The sequence below is a fragment of the Dasypus novemcinctus genome, chromosome 27 (genome assembly GCF_030445035.2).
Source record: "Dasypus novemcinctus isolate mDasNov1 chromosome 27, mDasNov1.1.hap2, whole genome shotgun sequence".
Taxonomy (NCBI): Eukaryota; Metazoa; Chordata; class Mammalia; order Cingulata; family Dasypodidae; genus Dasypus; species Dasypus novemcinctus.
This window is the reverse complement of record NC_080699.1, coordinates 35,638,420-35,663,190: the sequence shown is the minus strand read 5'-3', so window position 1 is coordinate 35,663,190 and position 24,771 is coordinate 35,638,420. Positions and strand designations below refer to the sequence as shown.

General features: G+C 47.2%; 1 protein-coding gene across 1 annotated transcript; it reads right to left on the bottom strand.

The window, feature by feature from the left end:
• Window positions 1–11,207: 11,207 nt before the first annotated feature.
• On the bottom strand, window positions 11,208–24,764 carry DDX25 (DEAD-box helicase 25). Its single transcript, XM_004469247.3, has 12 exons — window positions 24,686–24,764; window positions 23,982–24,045; window positions 23,713–23,757; window positions 23,054–23,189; window positions 21,697–21,789; window positions 21,480–21,582; window positions 19,820–19,934; window positions 18,644–18,821; window positions 17,186–17,423; window positions 15,972–16,134; window positions 13,714–13,902; window positions 11,208–11,485 (listed from the first exon to the last, which is right to left on the bottom strand). The coding sequence occupies exons 1-12, from the start codon at window positions 24,746–24,748 to the stop codon at window positions 11,424–11,426; spliced, it is 1,449 nt and encodes a 482-aa protein (XP_004469304.1). The 5' UTR covers window positions 24,749–24,764; the 3' UTR covers window positions 11,208–11,423.
• Window positions 24,765–24,771: the final 7 nt, after the last annotated feature.

Genomic DNA, 24,771 nt, shown 5'->3' with positions numbered 1-24,771 from the left:
GGAGTTGTCCTAAATGATATTGCAGGGTCAGATGCTGGACTTTATATATCCTGCCATAACCCACTGAATGTACTGGGGGAGAGTGCGAACCACAGGGTAAACTATTATCTGTGTAGTGCAGCAGTGCTCCAAAATGTGTTCACTGAGAGCAATGAGTGAGCTGCAGTGATGAGGGAGGTTGTTGGTGTGGGAGGATTGGGGTGGGGGGGGGGGGGGGGAGGCATACGGGAACCTCTTATATTATTTAATGTAACTTTTTTTGGTAATGTATATATCTTCAAAAAAATACCATTTACAAAATATGGGGGGAAAAATCAAGCACAAAGACTTCTTGCTCTCTTCCCTTCACCCTGTCTTGGTGCCAGTCTATGTGCCTGTTCCTGCCCTCTGTGCCCTGCTCTTGCCGTTTTTTCCCTGCCGTGATGGTCATGCAAGTGAAAGCTAGGCATTTGTAATCTGTATTAGTCAGGCTTCTCTAGGGAAACAGAATCAACAAGAGACATCTGTCAATAGTGTGCAATTTTATGAGTCTCTCATGTGACTGTGGGGATGCACAAGTCCAGGTTCCACAGGCAGGCTGCAACCAGGGGCTCCGATCAAAGTCCAGTGAAGGTCCTTGATGAGTTCTGGGAGACGTTGGCTGTCCCAAGACAAGCTGGGAAATTCTAACTTCATGCTGGAATCACTTCCCCTTTTAAGGCATTCAGTGATTGGAGAAAGCATCATTCATTGCTGATGGCAATTTCCCTGATGTAATTGTAATCAGCTATCTATGATTTACCACCGAGTAAAGTCAATGGTGACTAAAGTCCATAAATGCCCTTGTATTACAGTTAGTCCAGTGCTTGCTTGACCAAACAACTGGGCACAATTACCTGGCCTAGTTGACACATTAGCCTAACCATCACATAATCTATAATGGGAAATTGTAGCCTGTAAATCACCTCCCTTTATCAATCTTCAGTCCCTTTCTCTCTACCTGGGGCTCATGATCTGTTATTTTCTTCCATTTCTCTTCCCTCCTTACCTTAACCAATTCCTGGCCTAACTAACCTGACGTACTTTTGAAATTAATTTCTGCAGCATAGTCAAGAACCCTTGACAAAATCTGGTTACACTTGGGGGTCCCTGGAGTGCTCCGTCATGCCCTGGGATGGGCTGGAGCAGATCTCGGGCCCTCCAGTTCGCCCCCTTCCTCTGCTCGAGGCAATGCGGGACGGCCCTTGGGGCAGGGGCTATTTCCAATTCCCGACTGTCCCCGTGTGACAGGGTGGACCCAAGCCTGGCCCAGAAAATCCATCCACAAAAGAATCCATGTTCCTTTTTCTGGAGCAATAACGCCCTTTCAGAGTCTTATCGGTGGAGGAATAGCAGGCAAGGAAAAAAAGGGTGTGTGTGTGTGTGTGTGTATATATATATATACACATATATATGTTTGAGACAAAAAGGAAAACACCATGGGTGAAATTTCAAAATAATCTTGTGTTTGTCAGTGCGGAGAGCCCTTCAAGGAGCTCAGATTCAAACCAACCTGTCTTAGTCCTTTCCAAAAGCCCCCTAGAGGAACTGGGGAGGCAGGGGGCCTCTTACGTGCGCCTCCTCAATTTGTGGTGGTGCCTGGACCCTCCAGCCCCCAGCCGTCTTTCCACCACCCCATTCATTTCACGGGGCTCTCTGCTCCCTGCCCTCCCGGTTTTAATGATCTCAGACAGACATAAAAACGGCTGAGCTCAGCCTCAGGGACTGCGTCAGGGTCCCGGCGGGTCCCAGCTGGGTTCCCTGCCGCCCTCAGCCCCATCTCGAGGGCATAAAGTGAACTCATTCAGTTGTTTTAAGTGAGCTAATGTTAGGCGGTGCCAGACAAGCAAGACATAAATCTTTCCCAGAACTCGGTGTCACTGCCAAACACCTTGGATAAAACTTTCTGCCTGTGCGGGACAGTTTTTCCTCCCTTCTACAGACGAGGAGGGGAAAAAGTACGAAAAATCTAAGGGGCTAGGGGGAGGGTGTGAGCAGATTCTGGGAATGGCAGCCTTGTCAACGCTGGGGCCTAATAAAAATTCTTCTTCCAGGGAGAAAGGCAAACTTCCAGGGCTAAGTGGGGTCAGGGGCCCTTTGGTCTGATTGTGGACTAGCCCTGCGGGGCAGCGAGGGGTTTTCTTCCTTGCTCAAAGGCTGCAGAGGCAGGACAGCCTCCGGGCTGTGGTTATTGCCTCAAATGCTTCTAAAGTCAAGCACACTCAGGCAGGCTGTTGAGAACCTTCTGCACAGCCCCCAGCTGGCGACCTTACCTGAAGGGTACAGAAGACAGGCCAGGGGCGCCCCGCACAGCCCCCCTAAGCCCCTCCTGGGCTGGAGGGAGCCGAGCTGCTTTTTATTTCTTCCTTCTTCTCGGAGAGGTTTCTTTAAAGTTTTTCCTCTTTGCAGAGTTTAGAACATGTAGGAGAAGGTCGCCCACTGCCTCGCTATACCCTTACAAGGTATTAAGTGTTTTCTGTGTTTCCAACTTTCTTGTCCTTTCGTACACTTTTAAAAAAGCAGGGGTTCTTAACCAGAGGTCTCTGAGCTCGAATTGGAATTCAACAAAACACCATTACTCTTGTGAGGACGTGTTGGTGCAGGGGAGATCCATTTATTAAATGGCACACAGCGGAGTGTGGACTTGGTAAGGGGTCTGTGGTTTTCACCTGACTGGCAAAGGGGTCCGTGGAACAAAACGGGTGAAGAAGCCCCATTTTGAAGGCTCACTGTGACCAGGGAGGTAAAATCTCACGAAGTGGGACCCTCCAGCTTCATGCGCCGCCGCAGCCCTGCGGGATCAGAGTCCACAGTTTTACGAGCTCCGTTGGGACCGGTATTCAGGGTAAAGAGAAAGAGTGATCTAGACACACTGCCAAGAAGCAACCCTTCTGTGCTCAGGGGCGCACGGCTTCTTCCTCTTTCCCCTAGCCGTGGGGGGTCTCCCAGGTGCTAGGTGCGGAGTTAGGTGGTGATGGGCAGAGAGCAAGACGGGTGAGAAGTGGCTGCTGCCTTCCACCGGCGCGGTCGCCAGAGGTCCCCCGGCTCTGCGGTGTCTTCCTCGAGGTAAAGCCCAGATGTAGAGCCTGGGGCGCCTGGGGAGGCAGGTGGCCCTAGGGGAGGGAACAGTAGAGGCGGGCCTGGAACTCGGGGGTGCCCCCCTCTCTGCTGGCAGTTTTGCTCTGGTGGGGGGGGACGCAGGGAGGCGATGGCCTCTTCCCCAGGCTTGCTGCCCAGACAGCCTCGCTCCCAAGCTCCCTGCCCTCCTCTCCCAGCCACAGCCTCCGGCCTGGGCTCTGCCCAGTTCCCTTTGCGACTTTGCTTCCAGCGCGCCTCCCGACTATTTTGAGAGAAGACAGACATATGGGGAGTGGGTTATATGGAAACCTCTTATGGTTTTTTAAAATGTTTTTTAATGTAACATTCCTTGTGATCTATTAATTCAAAAAAACAAAAAAAGGTATAACATGCAATTAAATCTGGTAAAGAGATCAATGATCCACAAATTTATTAATGGACTGAACAAATTATCAATGCCAAACGGATGCCGTAAAAAAAAATACAGAGGACTTTTTGCAAGTTGATAAAAATGGATCAGAATATATTCTTAAAAAATAAACTGGTCATGATGTTCTTAAAACATTATATGAGACAGAGACTTAAATCTTTGGGGTGTTCCTATCGGTTGAGCCCTGAGTATCAGCAGAGTTGTAGCCGCCACCTGCTCTCCAGTTTATCAGACTCGCCCAGAACAACTAACAAAGGACGATGATGGACAACGCCCATCCCAGAAAGCAGAGTATAGACAACTGCAAGCAAGACGGGTCCACCCAGCTGCCCCTTGGGACGTAAGCCCCTCTCAGTTGGAAGCAGAGTGGGCATCACTATCCCAGGATCCTCAAGATTGAGGGCTGAATAAACATAAGGGGGATGCAACTATGGGCTAAAGGAGACCTATTGTTATTCTAGTAATGGAAGAACTTCTATCATTGATATAAAGACAGTGGTCACCAGAGGTTCTGAGGGGAGGGAGAGGGAAGAAGAGGTGTAACATGGGGCGTTTTGGGGACACTGGAATTGTTCTGCATGACACTGCAGCGATGGATACAGGCCATTATACATTTTGTCAAAGTCTATAAAATTGTGCAGGGCAGGGTGTAAACAATACTGTAAACTGTGGACCATGGTTGGTAGCAATGCTTCAGTAATTGTACATCAATTGTAACTAATGTACCACCGCACTAATGAAAGAGGTGGTAAACGGGGGAGAGTGTGAGGGGGGAGGGGTATGTGGGGATTCCTTTTATTTTCCATGTAGCTTATGTAATCTAAAGCTTCTTTAAAAATAAAAAATACCAGCGGGAGTAGCCAAGAGGGGCTTAAATTGAAATCAGTACTTAAAACTGTGGTACTAAAAGAGTAAACTGGAATTAGGTAGAAACAGATTTCTGTTACATGTGTTCAGATATGTAGAAACTAAATATGATAAATGAAATAGAAGAACATGGAATATGGAAAGAGTTTTCAAGAAAGGGTGTTGGAATTATAAGTTAACGGTTTTCTAAAGGGGAAAATATGATCAATTTGTTATCATACCTCATATCAGAATTTCAGATGAATTGAAGTCAAATATCTTTTTAAAGAGAAATCACAATAAAAATCAAGCCTAAAATAGAATGTGAGTTTTCTAGAGTAGTGCTAACCAATCTGGAAGCAGTAGACAAAATTCACAAAAGGAATTACTAACACATTTCACTACAGAAAAAAAAAAAAAACTTTTGTGAAAAAAGCCATAACCTAAATTTAAAAAGGCAGACTGAGAAAACATATTTCCAGCCAATAAAGGTTAATATCTTAATTTTATTTGGGAAAATCAATTCAACATCTTTCACACAAATTAATAAATCAATTTAAAAATGAAAATATCCCTTGATGATAAAATGAGGTGAAATCAGTTTTGAATACATTGATGGGGCAAAGTACTTTTATATAGCCAGAACCCCTCTGGAATTTGACACTATATATCAAGAGCCATAAAAATGTTCCTGGGGAGTGGATATGATGCAAGCAGTTGAGCACCCACCTCAAATAAAAAATCCTAGTAATTGCTGTCCTGTCCTCCCCTTCCCCCTCTCCCCTCCTCCTCCCCCTCCCTTCTTCGTCCCTCTCCTTCCTTTCCTTTTCTTTTTTTTCTATGCCCCTATTTTTTGACCTGGTACTCAAGCTTACTCTCTCTAGTCCTAAGAAGTAACACAAAATAATGGGCACAAAGATGTTCACTATAGCATTATTCATAGTTATGATGATGAAAAACCGGACACCACATAAATGCTCAATCGAAGATAGTTTAAGTGAAACAGACCACACTCAGACAATAATTATGCAAAGCAATGAGATTTTTTAATTATTTTACCCTTCTACTTTTGTTTTGCCCTTTTATTGCTTTTGTAATAAAAATATTAATTTAAAAATAATTCACATTCTGCATAAGCTGAAGTAGCTTAGGGTCAAGAGGTGTCACGTGGAGAATAAGCCAGTGAATCTGATCATTAAGACAGGATGCAGTTAGGAGTTAATCACTCCATTTTATTTCCATTTGTGGGAAATAATCTTCCTCTGTGTAAAGCATCTATGGCTCATGCTATTCCATGCATGTAGCTGTGCTGTGTGGGGTCATAGAAGCACCGTTATCTTAGGATGGACAAACTTTCAGCTAACTGGAGAGCCAGACCTGCAGCGTCCATGACCCCCATCTGCTCATCTTCTGATGGATTGAATACTCCCCTGAACGGGGTGCTCATCACCTCAAGAAGCAGCCTGTCCAGTCTCTGCCTTCTGAGTCATGCCTGAGGCTAAACGACGTGATCATGCCTTGAACTGTCACACAAAGCAGGGCTTCTTATTCAATTACCTCCTTCCAGCCACGAATCACAAACTAAGGGATATATCCGTCTTCAATGTGTCAATGGAAAAATATTAAGCTGAATATAGGAGGCTAGCCCCATTCATAAAAAAATAGAATCTACATACTGGAGTATTGAAACCCATGGTTATCCCACTGATGAGAAAAAAATTACGGGCAAAGCTGAGTTCCCAAAGAAAAAATCCTACATAGAGTTGCTCAAGTTTCTCTCTAGAGACTGAAGACTTGAGACTCTCTACAGACTCTCATTTTTAAACTTCTTTTAGCTCTTCCAAACACGAGAGAGAGGCTGTTTCTAGTGCTCACCTTTCTTACCAGCTTCCAGTCGCCTCCAATCTCAGCGGAAGCAGCGGAAGGCTGATCCCCCGGTGCGGGGGCCTGGGGGTACCTGACACAGACAGTGGCAGCCTCCATGGGTTTGCAGGTCACGGGTTTGCAGGGACTCCTCTGAACCAAGAATCACCCCATTGCAAGAACGTTCCCACGCGTTAGCGTGTAACAGTCAAGGGTGTAAATGGAGGGAGAGAATCCACATTAAATATGGAGGATCGTGCCTCATCATTTGCAACGCAGCAAAGGAGACCAGAAGTGTCTTCAGACAGTGGCTCGAGCCCTCGAGAGGGCTCCGGGCAGCAGAGCGAGGGGCCCGGCGGGGAGAGTGGAGAGCAGGCAGCAGGTAAGAAAGCAGAATCCCGAAGGTGAGCGGCAGGACCGGGGGGAGTCAAGAGATAGGAGCCAGAAGGGAAAGGGTCCTGCTCGTCCCTATCATGGATTAAAAATTAAAAAATAAAAAGAGGATAGAAAGTCCTGGAGCAAGTCCCGTTTGGATTCTTTCTGGAGTGGAAAGTCGGGATTCCCTGTGGCCTGCAGTAAAACTTGGAGATTTCAGTTTGTGGGTGAGAGGTGTATGAGGGTCTGTAGTATATACGAGGATTCCCTGGAAGTGGTGCAGGAGAGGGGCGAGGGTGTCGGCTCCTGGGCAAAGCTCCTTGGCGCCCACCTGCTGGACTCCGGTACGCCCGCTTGGGCTGGCACCCAGGGCTCTGCGCAAAGCAGGAAGAGGGGCCTTCCGGCTCAGAGGCGGAGGGTGCTCGCTCTGGAACCCCAGCAGGCTTCCGCCCGGCAGAGTGCTGTCTGCTTGGTTCCTCTTTCTGATCGCTGCCCCTACTTTAATCAGACAGAAGGAAACTGGGCTTCTCAGGGACCAAGAGCAGAGGCTCCCCTGCTGCGCCCCCGTCCTGGGTGCTGGATGGCTCCTGCTCATTCTCTCCCCCTGACCCCAGCCATTCCCTAACATTTTCCACCACTGAGTGCATGTGCACTGCCCAGCAGCTCTCCCGGCGCCCAGCTTGGCTGAGGAGGGTTAACAAGTGCTCATGACCAAAAGCCATGATGGCTCTTGAGAAGGGGCCACCAGACACCCTTCCCGACCATGACCAGTGCAGTTGCTGGCCTCAGGGCCAGCACCTGCCCTCGCAGTGGGGCTCCAGGCTAGCTGGCCACTCATGAGAAAGCAGAGCTCTGCTCAAGGTCACTCTCAATCTCAATCCGCTGACAGGCTCAAGCTGGCCGAGGTGAGCCTCGTCTGCTTAGTCCCTGGTGTCAAGGGATACGGAGCTGATAGACCCAGCTCACAGATGCACTGAGGGCATCTGGTTGTCCCGCGCCCCTCTGCTTATGTCCTCCTCAGGCACTGGCTGACAGGGACGACCCTGGTCAGGTGATGACCCCTGGAGGTGTGAAGACTGCTTTCAGCTCGGGGCGATTTGCTGCGCCCTGGAAGACAGCTTTTGGCTTGTTGCCTCACCCAACGGGATGGTGAGTGGTAGGACGGCTGTGGTGCCTACCCGGGAAACAGGATGGCTCTGCTGCCTCCTGGGTGGCAAGACAAAGGGACGGGAGGAGAGGGGCGAAGGGGAAGGCGGAGGAATGCCTGATGTTTGCAGACGCCTGGGAATGGCTGCCAAATGGGAATGACGGGAGGCTCTTACGGGGGTAACTGTAGGAGGTGATGGAGAGCTGACCTGGAAAGGGAGGAGGGCGGGTTTTATTTGGGACACCCCAAGGCTAGGCAGAGGGTTGTGGGAAGTCCAGTTCTGTTTTCAGATAGTAAAGCAGAGCAAAATATCTGGAGGCACTGCTTATTCAGCCCGAAACATATAATTGGGGTTTAAAACTAGAATGAAAAACATCAGGGAAAAATGTTAGTGAATGAAGAAATGGTAAACATTTTTTTTTTACTAAGAATATTTGAGCCAGTAGACGCTGGCTACTGCCAGCAGTAGAGGCTGGATACCGAGAGGAAACGAGAGTGCGTGCGGCTGACGGCCCAGAGAGGGAGGTGGGCACACGTGCAAGGGGCGTGGCGGGAAAGGCAGGGTCTGCCGTGCGAGCTCAGCAGTGGGAAACCCGTGTGCACAGTTGCCTCCGCCCGAAAACAATGGTTTTACTACAAGTGTGTTTTCTGGGGCTCTACCCTCACAGAGCCAGGTTTCGTCTGCAGTGGGGAGGGAATCTGTATTTTGTTTTTTAAGTTCTGGTGACGAGCTGGGTTGGCCCTGCGTCAGTGGCCCCAGGGTGGGTAGGTACAAGATGGTGTTAAGGCCGCAGTGGGAAGGTGCCAGTGAACAGCTATTTCTGGAGATGCTAAGTGCACTCTCCTGAGGGAGGCTGAGCAGACGCAGTGAGGAGTCCCTCCTCTGTGCTGCCCTCCTCCAGCTTGTCTTCTCTAATGCTGCCTGCCCTCGGGGTCTTCACCAGGGGACTGCGTTGCGAGGGGATGGCGGCGTCTCAGGCATCTCCACTCCTGGGGTTTGGCACAAAGGGTGTGCATGAATGTCTGGGGTGGAATGAAGAAGCCGGCAGCGCCCATGTATTTATGAACCCTGCACGTGGGGATAACGTGGGCAGGGAGGCATGCTGGTGGAGCATAAGAGGTGGGCCTGAAACCAGCGCCCACACAGGAAGATGGGCACCCATGGCAGGGCTGGTGGGTCGGGGCCCGGGCTCTGCCATAGAGCTTCCTTGCCTTGCTTTCGGGGGGAGGAGCGATTTGCCCTGTTTTCTCAAGCTCACTGCTTCACTTTGGAGTAGGAAACGCCAGAAAGGAAAAGCATGTCAATGGGACTTGCAAGAAAATGTCCTGGATTCTCAGATATAACTTTGCATTCTTAAAAAGACCTTTACTGAGTTCCTAGCCAGCAGAGCTCTATCACAGTCCCTAAAGGAACAGCAATAATCCCCCAAGTGCAACAACAAAGAACAAAAAAGAAGGAAGGTCCAACAATGAGCCCTTGATACTAATGACTATGCTTGTGAGCCTGTGTGCCTGAAATAAGAACAAGGCCTAGAGCTGCAGGGTGCCTAAGAGTTACCTCCTGAGAGCCTCCGTGTTGCTCGAATGTGGCCAGTCTCGAAGCCAAGCTCAGCATGTAAATGTGTTGCCTTTCCCCCAGCATGGGACATGAATCCTGGGGATGAGCCTCCCTGATGCCAAGGGATTACTACCAAGAACCAGCTGATGATGTAACTAGAAAATGACCTTGAATAAAAGGGTCAACTTGGACCAGCAGAATATCTCAGTCTACATATTATAACAGGAGTTAAAAATGCTTTTTGACCTGAATAAAAGGGGGAAATGGAAAGGAGAAATGAATTTATATGGCTATGAGTCTCCAAAAAGAGCTGGGAGGTTATCAGAGGGGTTGCCCTTATGCACACCTCAGCGGAGTCTCAGATACAGATAAAGTAGATACAACCCCAGGCATTGGTTCTTCTGAGGGCTACAGAGACCCACAGGTTCTATGGTCATGGCAGATGGAGTTCAGTGCCATGTCAGTTGGCCCTACTTTGGAGTTTGTGTTTTTGTGTAATGGAGCTGGACTCAGATGTGATCTTTGTCCACAAGTCTCTCCTGTTACTTTTACTGGAACTGTAGTTGGTGCTGGGGTTTAGTGTACACCCAGGGGACCTGAATCTCTGGACTGACCATGTGATAGCCAGGCCATGAGCCTCAAGAGACTTGCAACTCCTACAGTCTGGTTTATTGGACTTACCCCACTCAGCTAACATGGAGGTGAAGAGTCAACCACCACACCAGAGAGCCAAGAGTGCCTACAATTGAAAGCAGGAGAATTGCATCCAGTCTCCAGGTGGAATCTAAGCGCCCTCTTGATATAGATGTGGAGTGGACACAACCATTCTAAGGTCCACAGGATGGAGGAAGAGAGTATGGATTAGAGTGGACTTACTGATATTCTATTCATGAACTATTGTGATTAGTAATCGAAGAAAATGTGGCATTGGTGTGGAGAAAGCGGCCATGGTGGCTGCTGGGGGTAGGGAGTGGAAGAGATGTGATGTGGGGGCATTTTCAGGGGTTGGAGTTGTCCTGGGTGGTGTTACAGGGACAGTTACTGGACATTGTATGTCCTGCAATGGCCCACTGGGTGGACTGTGGGAGAGTGTGGGCTATGGTGTGGACCACTGACCATGAGGTGCAGCGGTGCTCAGAGATGTATTCACCAAGTGCAATGAATGTCTCATGATGATGGAGGAGGTTGTTGTTATGGGGGGAGGAGTGGGGTGAGGGGGTGGGGAGTATATGGGGACCTCATATTTTTTGAATGTAACATTAAAAAAATAGACAAAAAAAATAAAAATAGAAAATAATTCAACTTAAAAAAAAACAAAACAAAAAAACCTCCACAAAAAACAGACCTTTGGCTCTCGGTGCTGTTATTTCTTTAATAGGGCATAAGGTATGTGGGGTTTTTAAAAAAAATTTTTATTTTTTTTATTCTTTCCCTTTGCCCATTTTTCAAATATGCCTACAATAAAGCCACATATTCAGAGACTATTGAAGTGATAATGGTCAAAACCTTCTCTGGCTTGAAGACATTAAGAAGCAAAATAGAAAAATACTTTGAAATTCTGTCACTTGAAGCATTAAGAAACCAAAATGTTCTCTTTTACAAGTTTCTTAAAGATCTCACCCTGCACCCTAAGAGCCCGTGGATGTGTGCACATGCATGTGGGGGAAGACAGAACTACAGGGCTGGGAAGGGCAGCCCAGGGGCGAGGTCTGAAGATAGGTGGCTTTTTCATTTGCTCCACCAGTTCAAATTCCAAAAACAGTGAGCTTCTACCGCCCTCTCGTGGCGCCGAGAGAGCCCCACAAGCAGATCTGTCAGACTAAATTAAATCCAAAAACATCCCAGCAGCCCATGCAAAGGTGTTTACCTAAAGATTAGAATAAGAAACAATCTTGTGTGTTTTTTTTTATTCGAAAGGATTACGTGCATCACATTTACTTGGTTTCAAAAAGACTTTGGGTCTTAAGTCTAAGGCGACCATGATGTTTATTTTCCCTCATGTGACAGTTCTCACGTTGGAAATGCACCACTATAAAAAAATGACCTTCAATACCCACTGGGACATTCTCGTTTAAACCAAGATGTTCACAAATGATCGAGCTCCTTCTTCAATATTCGATTTTTTCAATTTCATCCATGTCTTCAGGGTCGAGTTGCTTGATGCTGCTGTCTGAAAGAGCAAGAGAGAGCAAGTGTAGCTCAGTGGTTGAGCACCTGCTTTACATGCACGAGGTCCTGGGTTCAATTCCTGGTACCTCCCAAAAACAATAACAAAACAAGAGGAAACAGAAGCAGTCTTAGCCCAGCACCTAAATGGAAGTTCATTCCACACTGCTCTGAATTTCTGAAGGTGGTGACAGTTTTGAAAATCCATGTTCCTGGGATACCTTGTACAGAAAACCTTGAGACAGGAATGTTCTCTGGATTAGCTAAGGAAGCACGGTGGTATCAAAATATCTGAACAATACTGAAATGACATAATCCAGCATTCCAGACTCTAGAACATGCCTATCTAGATACCCTGGGATAGGAAAAAGGTTGGGTGAAAGCGAGCAGAGCCTCGGACTGGGCCTGGCTGAGCTCAGAAGGAACGAAGTGGGAACGGGGGAGGGCAGGGCCCAAGGCCCCTCCACTGCGGCCACTTCCCAAGCCTAGGCCCCTGGGCGCTTCCCGAAGCAACAATAAGCCCTGTGGGCCCTTCTGCCCTTGCCCCACCCCAGTTTACCTAAAAGAGGGGAGCCTGGCCCGCATTCCCTGAAGGCTACAGTCAGCTGCAAACCTTTTATCACAGGTTTAAGTACCACTGTCCTAAGAGGTGAGGTCAGGGATCTGTTTGGAGTCATTCAGGCGTCCTTCTTCCCTTGCTTCCAGGCACATCTGGGGGCGCTGGGGCATGGGGAAAGTGACACCCCAGGTCTGCAGACCCTAAGGATTTAGGAGTGTCTTAAAGGACTTTACCACTGTGCTCAGGGTGGCCCTACTCCCTTGCACCTGAACCTTAACAAGAAGGCGGGCCTGGAGGTGCCTCTGTAAGGGGGCCGCGGGCGAGGGCACCCTACGGGGCACGAAGGCGCGGCCCTGACTGCGGGCACGTGGTAAGTCCACCCTGGCTCACATCTCTGCACCTTGTCTTCCCTCCATCTTTCCCCCTGAAATGACCTCCTTCTAGTAGAGGGTCCTGACTAAATCATTCCTGGTGTGAAGCAAAGGCCGCCTCCTCTGTGACAGTTTCTCCTACAGCCACAGCCAGGAACGCCTGCCCTGGGCTGCCTCAGGACTGTGTCAGCACCAGCACCCGCTCCCTGACTCAAGGGTGCATTTCTTCAAAGCAGGGAGGATGGTTACAAAAGTGAAAGTCTCTGTTCTCGGCAAATGTACATGGCAGCATGAAGTGTCAAAGGAGCTAGACATATACAGCCTACACTCAGGTGTAGAGAGGGACAGAATGCTATAGCAAATGTGGCAAAATATTAAAATTGGTGCATCTGGGGACATGGGGTGGAAGGTGGGGTACATGGGAATTCTTTGTAATTTTTAAGTGTCCTGTAAGTTTGAAAGTATTTCAAAATAAAAACTAAAAAAAAACAACAAAGACAGGGAGTGGATGTGGCTTAAGTGGTTGAGCGCCTGCTTCCCACATGGGAGGCCCCGGGTTTGGTTTCCAGTGCCGCCTAAAAACAAAAACAACAAGTAAAACAAACAAATGTGGCTCAGTGGGTGAACGCTGGCTTCCCACACACGAGGTCCCAGGTTCCACCTCTGGCCCTTCGTACCTTAAAAAAAAAAAAAAAAAAGCAAAGATGACATCTTACATTTTCTGTGTGGACACAGTGCCTCACAAAAGCTAAGGAAATGCTGGATGGGTAGACAGATGAATAAAACAGTTTTATTCCAGAGGAGCAAAAACTAGGAGAAACACCACAGTACCACTTGTTTCTAAGTACTGTCTCATTTCTAAGCCTGTTCCTCTGGAACCAGCCTGGCAGAGCAACTCGGACTGCTGAAGAGAAGGGCTGATGGTGCAGGGGCACGAGGAGACAAGACATGCCAGCAATGCAATGCACAGGCTGGAAACATCTCAGCGCTCTAAGCGGAGCTGGAAAACCAGGTCTGTCTTCCCAGCTCATGTTCTCTCCAGACCACAAGGAAAACCTCCTCTGTTCCTTATAGGACAGGAACATCTGCTCCTAATCACAGAATGATTCAGATAAATCAGAGCTCGTGTTAACTCCACTTGATTTCCATTTCTCTTTAGCCCCACTGGAAGACAACTGAGCCAGGTGTCCCGGGAGAGGAGCTCCGTGCTGTGCCTTAGACAGCAGGCGCCTTCTCCCCCGTCTCACGCCCCAGCATGGTCAGCAGGTCTGCGGGCCGCGGGGAGGCACGGGGGCCACTTACTGAAGTGGTCCTGGATCTTCACGAGCAGGGGCAGCTTGTCCACCTCGATCATATTGAAGGCGAGGCCCTTCTTCCCAAAGCGCCCCGTGCGCCCGATGCGGTGCAGGTAGGTCTCGTAGTCGGGCTCTTCTGCTTGGTTTATGGGGAGGTCGAAGTTCACGACAATTGTCACCTGCTTCACGTCAATCCCTGGAAGAGGAGAAACGCTGTGGAGCCCTGCCACTTCCCCCCGGGGACACAGCTGTGTGAGAACCACATTTGCTGAGGGGATTCTCACATGATAGAGACGACCGATTCATCAAACCTAGCCTTGAATGACTGAAGGAGGTACTTTGGTCAGGCTGTTTGGTGGCACAAGATGTCTATGAGGCTGGAAAGAGTGCCAGTGGGGGCGAATTCTAGAGAAGGCTGAACGTGCAGGGTGTGTGTGTGAGGGAGAGTCGTGGGTGCTCTCACTGAGCTCGCAGAGCCTCCCCCATCTCCTACTGGGCTGAGCCCTCAGCCTGGCCTGTCTTCTCACATCTCCTTATCCACCACAGGCCCCCACGTTGCTCTGTCCATGGCCATGGCTCTAGCTGGGTCTTTTTTATCCTCTGCCTCAATTGCTACGGTGACCTCCAGACTGGCTTCCCCACCGTTTCTTTCTCCAACCCCTGACCTCTCCAACAGCGGTCACCACAGCACTGTCCGGGGCACTTGTGCTCAGAACCCACCTGTCCACACTGTACAGGACAAAGGGCAAGCTCCTCCAGACACCCTACCCACCTCAAGCCTCAGCTCTTCCTCTCCTGGCCCCACAAAGCCAACGCTCCAGTCACGAGGTCTTGCCATTTCCCAAACTGGAGACTCTCATCCACCGGAATGGCCACCCTTCCTTCAAAACCTCTCAAAGTGCATGCTGCCTGGGAATGCTGCCTGGGAGGACACTGGGGCCGCCCAGTGCCACCCATCCCCCAGCACTGACAAGCTGTTGGGGTCGTCATCCGAGTCGCCCATGTCCTTGCGAGCCGTGCTTGTGGCTATGTGAATTTAAATTAATTAAAATAAAAATTCAGTTTCTCAGTTGCACTAGTCACATTTCAAGTGCTCAATAGCCATAAATGGTTAGTGGCTACCAACTGGACAGTGCAGAATGGAACTTTTCCATTGTTGCAGAAAGCTCTACTGGGCAGCGCTGGTCTAGAGAGTAACAGGTGGTAAGCTCCTGAAGGACAGCAGCCTCACCTTTTTCAGGCAACCTTCCAAAGTGCTGAGCTCAGCACTCACTCCTGATGCACAAGTTCTATGAGCTGAATTAAGAATGACAAGGGAACATGGCTAGAGTATAGGATTTGGCAAAGGAATAGATGGGATGAAAACAACTGGGAGGGCCCTTCTTTCGAGAAAACAAAGTTTTCCCCAGGAGTCAATAGTTTTAATATTAAAAACAGGGCAGTGGATGTAGCTTAGTGGTTGAGTGCCTGCCTCCAGAGATATTCAATATCATTAGTCATCAGGGAAATACAACATAAAACCACAATAAGATACCACTACACATCTACCAGAAGGGTTAATATTTTAAAAAATGACAATACCAAGTGCTGATGGGGAGGCAGCGCAATCAGAACTCTCATGTATTGCTGGTGAGAATGCAAAATGATATAGCCATTTTGGAAAAGTTGTGCAGTTCCTTATAAAGTTAAGCACTAAAAGCACTTATCATGAGACCCAACAGTCCTCTTTCCTAGGAATCTACCCTGGAGAAATAAAAACATCTGTCTATACTGAGACATAAACATGAATGCTTATTACAGCTAGCTTTATTCTAAATAGTCCCAAACTGGAAACAATCCAAAGGTCCATCAGCTGGTGAATGCATGAATAGATGTGGTACATGCATACAGGAGAATACTGCTCAGCAGTAAAAGGACATATGTGATAGTACTGATGAAACTCAAAAGCATTACGCAAAGTGGAGTAAGCCAGATGCAAAAGGCTACTACTGCATGATCTCCTTTACAGGACATTCTGGAGGAGGCAAAGCTACTCTCAGAACAGAAATCAGATTAGCAGTTGCCAGGGGAAAGGCTCTGGGGACAGGGGCAGAGACCGATGACAAAAGAAACTTTGTGGGGAGATGGAAGTGTTTTGTATTCTAGCCCCAATGACGATTACATGACTGTATGTATTTGTCAAAACTCACTGAACTGTACTCCTAAAAGGAATGAATTTCACCATATGTAAATTATACCTCAGTAAACCTGACTTTCAACACACACCTCGAGCGCAGACATTTGTTGTTATGAGAACTTTCTCTTTCCCATCCCGAAACCTCTGGATGATGGAAGCTCGCTGATCCACGGTCAGCTCCCCACTTAACAAAGACACCTGGTGTCCATCCTGTATCATCTCCACGGTCAGCCACTTGGCATTTCGACGAGTCTGTGTGAAGAAACAGAACCCACCACGACACCCCCGGCTGAAGCAGCCTGGTGCGGCCTGCGCGTGCGTGGGGGCGGGGCGGCGCGGGCTGCCACAGAGGAGGCTTTCCTTCGACTCGCCCGCCATCCTAGAGGAACTTCCGCTTCCTGGCATGGGGTTCTTCCTCCCCTGGGCTTCCAAGGGTCATGTTCTCCCAACCTACCAGAGCGCTGGCTTTCTCACCTGTGACACGGAGCTGGTAACTGCACCACCTGCGTCACAGGTAATACTGATTACAAGGGACTCCAAGATGCTTCACACGTGCCAAGCACCTCGCTGAAATCTTTCAAGTATTGTGGTCATTTGCTTTTCACAGCAATTTAATGAGATAGCTCATTAAATTAAAAAAAATTATAAAACAAACAAAAAACCACAAAAAGCCTAAGAAGGTTAAGTAACTTGCCCAAGGTTACATGAGCTTTCTCTTATACTACAAATATGATTTTGGTGCTGCCTATACACAAGGTGGACACTTTTCCAGGGCAAAGATATAGAAGTGAGTAAGTTAGATGAGATTCTGCTCTTGGGGAGCTTACAGTGGCAGGTGGCAGGGAGAAAGTAAAACAACGGCCCAATATGAAAAATGTCAGCGAGCAGCCATAAGTGATAGAGAGAGACTAACGATCGGGGGAGATGGATAGCAAATGGCTACTATTCTCTCAGTACTTGATAAAGGGCACTGGGAAAACCCTACAAAGCCATCAAGGGAAAACCACCTAGGGAAATGTTAGAAGCAGTTCCTCTAAAATACGGACTAAGGCAAGGGTTGGGACCCACTACAGCAGCATCCTGTTCGAGTTCCTACTCTATTAATCAACCTTTCCAAATGTCCTCCATAAAGTGCAGGTAATTACTATTCAGAGTTGTTCTGAAGATTAAACTGGGTAATGTACAAAAAGCGCTGAGCATGGCTTTGTGCACTGGCTCTGTGGCACTAAGGGACAGTTGGTCCCCGCCACTGCCTGCTGGGCAAGCTGGGCATGATGAAGGCAGCTACCTCAGCACGGTCTACCTGGCAGAAGATGATGGCCTGGCCGATGGTGATGCCGCCGTAAATGTTGCACAGTGCCTGGTATTTGTCTTTCCTGTTCTCGCACAGCACGTAATACTGCCGGATGTTGTTCAGGGTCAGCTCCTCTCTGCGCAGCTTGATGACGTTTGGGTCGGGAATGATTCGCTCAGCAAACTGCCACACAGAGTCCTCAAAGGTGGCTGAAAAAAGCAGCATCTGGCATTCTGAGGGCAAGGCTCTGCAGACAGGGAAGAAGGCAGTTACCCACCTGCTATCCCAGGAACTCCTCTGTGGACGCAGCTGCGAGCACTTTGATGCCCACAGCATCTGCCCCAAAGGGTGGCCTGAGAGGCGCTGCCTGCAAAGACACGCTATGGCTGCAGGCCATGAGCCACCTGCCCTGCCCTGCTTTGCCACCAAGAATTTAGAAAAAGACATGAACCGCAATGCATATGGGGCTCAAGAGCCAAGTTTGGAACTACATTTTGGAGAGCCTGCGGGTTCTTGTGCCAGTTTTTGTTTATAGGTACGATCTCACATTAGTTTAGATGGGGCAGAAGAAAACAGAGGCCACTCACTCAATGGCACATGCCATAGATCTTGTGAGAGAAAGAGTGACAGCCACTACTAACTATTTGGAATGGGAAGAACTTGGGACTACATTAAGTTTGGAGCAAAAGAGGAAAGAAAATGCAGTAATTAAAATGTGCACTGAACCCATAATGAAAACAGTGTTAATTTACTGAAAGTCTGAAAAGAGGCAAGACTATACAGCGTTAGCAGTCGGAATAGTGGTTGACCTCAGGGGAGTGCGGGGCTAATAACAGGACAGGGCTGTGAGGGGGCTTCTGGGTGCTGGTGAAGTCCTATTTCTTGGCCTGGGAGGCTGTTATGTGGCATGCACTTACGACTTGTGCATTTCTCTGTACATATTTTCTATATCAATAAAAAAGGTAATTTTTAAAAAACAAAATAAACAAGAAAAACTGGAAAGAAGTCACCTCTTTCTAGAGAAAGAGCCCAGTGCTAAAAGGGGGTGGTGACAACAGCTAGTCCAGTGATCCCCAAACACTGGCTGATGCCTCGGTCCTGGACCGCCTGGGAGCTTTTTGAAGTAACAGCCCGACAGACTTCTGGTCAACTGTGGCAGATTGTCCACAGGTGGTACCTTCTCAGCTTCCCACAAACCACTCAAGAGACTATTAAAGATTAAAAAAAAAAAAGTGTAAATCCACAAAAACATGGAGAAGAGGGAACCAGTGGACAAGATAGCTCGGAACATATTTGAAGATGGAAAACAGTCTGAGGCCCCCTGGAAGGGCAAAAAGAATAAAAACATTAAGGGGCTAAAGGGATGGACATGGTGGGGAAGTACAAGCAGGAAGGATAATTAGGGGGAGTAGACAAATGGGCAATTGGGCAGAAGACTGAGGGGGAAAGGCTGCCTCTGGAGAGTACCTCTGAATGCGAATGCTCTGATCTGAGAATCCCTGTGTGTCAATCATCACGTCTGCTTCATCCAGTACAAACACACGGATCTTAGTCAAATCGATCAGTTTTCGCTTGAAACACCAATCGAGGACAGTTCCGGGAGTGCCAATTACAATCTGTTTGGTGACATCAGTGCCTCTGGGAACTAGAGAAGGAAAGTTTTTAGTGATTCTTCAGTTGCAAATAGTTTCGCTGTCTCTCTCTCTCATGGTTCACAATTAGGGGTATGGCAACCCAGACTCTTAAGGAAACGCTTAAGTTTATAATGATTTTCTAAGTACAACCCTGAGGGTCACTGTGGTTTTTGATGTTGCAGTTTGAAAATAAATCCCTGAGTTTCTAGGTTTATGGTAATGATGCCAGTCATCTGATTCTTCCCCATGGCGTGTTAACATGCCACAATACAGCAATCCCATCGTCCTACAGAAATACTGGCATAGCTGGGAAAAACCTACAACTACTCCCCAAACAGAAAACAATGGAAATGCCCACCAATAAGCTACATTAAGTAAATGTTGGAATAGCAGGCAACTATTCAAAAGATTGAGGTGGGCTATATGTACTGATATGGAAAGATGTCTGAAACACCCGCCCCGTTTTTGCAAACACTCGCCAATGAACACAAATGTGTCTTCATGCAATTCACATGCCTGTATATGCTCAAAAAAAAACCAACTAGAAACAGAGGTCTGCTCTCAGTACAAAAGTTATTTTGGGAATAGGTTTTTGGAAGGCAAGGAACATCAACTTTCAGTTTTACCTTCTAAAGTTCTACATTTTAAAGTTTTCCCCTATAAGCATGTGATACATTAATGAAAAAAATAAACAGGAATACAAGTGGTTCTGAACAAAATCCCTGAATATCTTAGAAAAGACCATCAAAGGCATCCTCTGGCACGACATGGCCATGATGCAGCATCCTCAGTCCTGATTAAGGGCCAGGTGTGTGCATGGTGCTTTGTCTAAATCATCTCCTTCAATCCTCATAACCTATAACATAATACTACATAGTAATAATATAACCTTGGTGCTATCATTTCCTCGGTTTTAAGAGATGAGCAAAGAAAGAAGTTATATGATTTGCTTGCTGATGGTGAAGTGGAGATTTTAAAAACAAGCCAGCACTGGGTTATGGGTACATACTTCGATTTCCTCGAATGGCATACATTACTTGGACATCCACACAGAACTTTCCCATCCGCTCGACCACGCGGCCAGTCTGCAGAGCCAATTCGTAAGTAGGAGCCAGGCAGAGGCACTGTGAGGAGGAGAGAAGGGGAGGAGAAAGGTTCACCTGAGCCATCAAATGTCAAGTACAGTTAACAAGTGGACAGAGAGGGGCATAGGAATGAAATGGGAGAGTTTGGTCAGACACACCTATTTTAAATTGAATAAAACTTAACAGCTAATCCACCTGTGGTGGATGATGTTGGGGGACAGTGGGGTGGGATGGAGAAGCAGCTACTTGTACGCATTCCTCTCTAAAGGATTATGAAGAATCACATTACCGGTTGCCCTGGCTGGTGGGGGAAGAGTGGGATGTTGGTAAGCTGGGAATCAGTAAGAAGGAATGCTAGACAAATCAATGCTTAAGCATACTCTTCCTCACCTCTTCCCGCTTCTAAAAGTCTGCCTATTTCCAGAAGATGCCCTGCTTGGTTCAGTCCACCTCATACACCCCCGCCAGAAAAATATTCCCTCCCTCCCCCACTAAAAATAGTGCTTATTGATGAATGACGATGTTAATGGAAGAAAACGGTGATATACGTTTTTTTAAATGTCTTTTTCCCCCCTGAAACTGGTGATACTTAGTGCCTTTATGTGCTTGTTAGGGATCTGTGGAAGAGAGCAGAGGGAAACATGGCCTGAGTGCTAAAAGGAGCTTCTGCCCACATTTCTCAACATCTGCTCATGCTTGGCATTTCTGGGGAATTTTCATGGAGACTATCTAACCCCAAATATTAATATAAATATGCTGAAGAGGCCCATGAGTTCATCTGCCTGGTACTAGTCACCCACCTCCACAGCCTGCCTTGCTGGCCAGACTGTCAGCTCCCTGTGAGGATCCTTACAGTCTTACATTCCCCACAGCCCAGTTGTACTGCTGCCACTCAGCAGCTGGTGCAGCAATGGGCTGACAATTGCAACTTGGAGAAGGGGGGAGAGATTGCTAGAAACTTTCCATGACTGGAAACTAGACCAGGAGAATGGCGAGCTTGGTTCCCACACCTGTGGAGCTACTCTCCGACCACGTGGCCTTGGGACAGACACTTCCCTCTCCAAGCCCTCTGCTCCCTCTGCTGAACATTCATTCAAGGTGGACTGGCTGATCTTCTAGTCTTCCAGAAGGCTAGCTCCCATTAGGGAACACGGACTCCATGTCAAGCAAGCTTGAAGTATCTTATTTCATTTCATCCTCACAACTCCATGATGCACGTATTCTATCCATCCTTCCTTCGTTTTGATCGCTCAGTGCTTATCAGGTGGTTTCTACCTGCCGGGAGCATGCTATGTGTGGGGACTCGAGGGGGAACAGAACAACGTTCCATGCCTTTACAAGTGTTCTCTCCATTTTACAAACAAGGAAACTAAGACTCGGAGAGATTTATTAACTTGCCTGTGACATTCAGCTGGTAGGTGGAGAAGCTGGGATTGGGACCAGTCAGGCTACAAAGGCTGTGCACTATCAGTCCCTGCATATACTGCTGCCCAAGATGCCACCATTTTATGAAAGAATGTCTGCTCATTACTAAACTATCATCAGCATGGAAAGCAGTCCCATCTTCCCTCAGGCTTTCCTTACCTGTGGGAACAATTCCAAGGCATTAACTCTGCTTAGCATTGCCAAGACAAAGGCAGCTGTTTTTCCTGTTCCAGATTGGCTCTGTGCAATGAGGTTCTGGGGTCTGTAGATAGAAAGGAGACCACTGGGAGTAAACTGAATACAAGAGCCTAGGCCTAATTTGAAAATAAGAGAGTGAAAACAACCAAGGTGGAATACAATGACCCTGGACACTTACGGATGTGCCAGCATCATTGGGAGAGCCATCTCTTGGATTTTGGATGGTCTATTAAATCCCATTGCATAGATCCCTTTTAGTAACTCTTCCTTTCTGTCAAAAAAAATTTTTTTTAATCAAACATTTCAAGTCAGTAGTCTCAGAAATACAAACTTGAAAGGTCCATTTCTGAATTTAGCTACTTTGTAACTGAGCTTAAAAGTGACACACATTTTTTAAAGTATCATTCATAGGTCAAGTCCCAAACATGTACAAGTATGCCAGTTCAGCTGGGAAGTGGACCCAGGGCCTCCCATATGGTAGATGGGAGCCCAATCAATTGAGCCACATCTACTTCCCTTAGTAATTCCTTTTAAGGAACTACAAACAAAGTTGTTTTAAACAATTTTTCAAAAAGAGAAATTTTGGGGAGCAGAGGTAGCTTAAGGGATTGAGTGCCTGCTTCTCATGTACGAGATCCTGGGTACTATCCCGGTCCCTCCTAAAACAAAATAAACATACAAAAAACACAAACAAGCAAAAACCCAACATGGGGGAGCCAGTCTAGCTCAGTGGTTGAATGCCAGTTTCCCACATACAAGATTTGGGCTTCAATCTTGGGCCTTGATACCTCCAAAAAAAAAAAAAAAATTTACTGAGGCAATCCTTCTATCAATTCTCTCTACGAGCAGAAGACAATTTTCTCTCATCATTCTGGGCCAGTCTTGTGAAATGTATTTCTCCTGGGTTCTCACGATAGAAGTCAGAAATGGATAAAGTGAAGTGTGCCAGAAGGCTGCTACCCCTCAACACCATTCACACAGACTGATCACTTGTCAATTTTTAATCATAGGTAGCTATCCCCAACGATTTAGAAAATGGCTGCACATAGAAGTTTGGGATTTTTACAACCCTCAACATTAAGTGGGTATCGGTAACTTTCTTTTTCTGTTAAAACACGCTTTCTTAACACCAATTTCTATACCAATGTCCCTAGGAGATGCAAGCCCATTTGGGAAAGTTGTTCATTTTAATAATATCTGATATAAAACATAACTGGGAAGGTAAAAACTTACCCAAATGGAAGATCATTGCCCTTTTATCTAGATGCTGGCTCTACCTGGCTCAGTTATCCCCCTCAGCACAGCAAGAGGAAATGATTTTATCATCAAAAATGTCATTAATTGGCTGGAAAGTCCACATATCCTAGTGACTTTCTTTGAGCTGTATTTTAATTACATACAAAATGTACACATACTGTTTTAATAATGATTAGAACACAAAGGAGATTCGGATGGTTTTTACTATTAGCAGATTAGTTTGTCCTGTGCTGTGCTTTCTAGTATTTTCCCACATTAAAAGAAAAAAAAATACTCACAGCCGTAGCTCTTCAAATGTTTTCACCGAGTAGAGTGGAGAGCTGGGATCCTTCTGTAAGACTTCAACTCTGTGACTTGATTCCACTAAGGACTGCCGGATTAACTTGTTTAAGAGGGAATTAGCTGCCAAATCCACTAGAAAAGCAAACACAAAAAGGGGGGTGCTTCAAGGGAGAAACCAAGCTCCTAAAAGACATCTAATCAGCTGCCCTGTCTCATTCAAGGTTGTATATCAAGCAGCTGTACCTGTCCTCTTCTTTCTTCTAAAGGCCTTAGGAAAAATGACATAGCCAGAGAATTCCTTCTTTCAGGTGGATCCAGTTTCCTATGCTCTGCCGCTCCACAGTTTCTAAACTTGAGCAAACCTACCACCATCTCCATGAGACCTAATTCTTCCTTGCCAGTTGGAAAATTCTCAGCCCACTCCTGCATATTCCCTTTCAATTTCCTCTCAAGAAACATGCCCCATTCTTAATTGTCTTTCTACTGATGGACCAAGTGGGCGAGTTTGATCTGATATTCACAACTTATAAAGAAAATAGAAGGAAAGACAGGTCTTTTTCCACTGGAATTATACTATTCACTCACATTGTGAAAAAGTGATGAATTACTGAAAACAGAATATTAGTAGAGACGTGCACATGAATTTTTCTCCTACCTATATCATCTTCATCATCGTCTTCAACGTTATTGAGAGAACCATCTTGAAGGATGGAAAAGAAACAATAAATGTAAAGTGTATCATCCAATTTCTCTTCCCACTTCTGCAGTGCATAATGACAGGGTGAGTGTGTAAAAAGGTCCGGAAGGTTGTGCAGGGCCTTGAAGTTTAAATCAAGGGTGCCAAAGGTGTTTCAGCTGGCAGGGACAGGATGAAAGCAGTATAAATTGAGAACAGGCCTATCTCCTTTACCCAACAACACTCACCTATGTTTGGGATTGCAGTACTAATACCCCGAAGGCTCTTCCTGGGGTGGATGAGGTTTGAAAACTATTGAAAGACACATATTTTAACCAACATTAGGAACTAAAGCATCCAGCAGCCCAGTGCTCCCCTAAACAGGACAGAACGGGGTGTGGGGAGACCAGCCCAGGACTTTGTTTCCTTTGCAATTCTAGGTATTAATGAATTTCTTTCAGGAATAAGTCTCCTGTAGGAATGATCCTAAAATTGAGAAGACTTTCTGCTGCCCCTGAAAGTTAAGTTCCTCTTCATTAGACTTCAGTCCAAATGTGGGAAGTACTTGAGGAGGGAAGGGGTCAAAGCTGGAACAAGGAGAAGGTGGATAAGAAAACACATTGGCAGAGACAAGACAGATGACAGCTGAAGCTTAATGGACAAATTGGGGGAGCAGAAAACGCAGGGCTCTACTTAGGACCATCAGCTGCTTTCCCTCCCTCAGCTTCCAGGGGCCTCTGTGACTTCATGTTGCCCTTTCAAAGCAAAGGTCTTGCTTCTCTGGGGGTCTCCTTTCCCGTGGCCCTCTCCCAAACTCTTCCCACATCGCCTCCAGCATTTGACACCCCAGTCGGAACGCTTGCCGGGCTCTCCCTCCCTTCGCCAACACATTTCCGTCTGGAAGTCCCTCTGAGCCCCTGTCCCTTTGCCCCCCGCGTTCGGTGGCGGTTACGTGGCTGTTCAGCCGCTCGCTCTCCGCCGCCCCGGCGTCGCCTCCCCAAAGTAACGACGCCATAGCTGCGCTCGCTGCTCCCGCCC

What these genes read in the sequence shown, in the direction of transcription:
- DDX25 (XM_004469247.3), bottom strand. Translation starts at nt 24,748, where the DNA reads ATGGCGTCGTTACTTTGGGGAGGCGACGCCGGGGCGGCGGAGAGCGAG. An exon ending in CAGAGCATTCGCATTCAGAG is followed by an intron (nt 17,424 to 18,643) that starts GTACTCTCCAGA and finishes CCCTGTCTGCAG; the next exon opens with AGCCTTGCCCTCAGAATGCC. An exon ending in AGGCCATCATCTTCTGCCAG is followed by an intron (nt 16,135 to 17,185) that starts GTAGACCGTGCT and finishes TTCTTCACACAG; the next exon opens with ACTCGTCGAAATGCCAAGTG.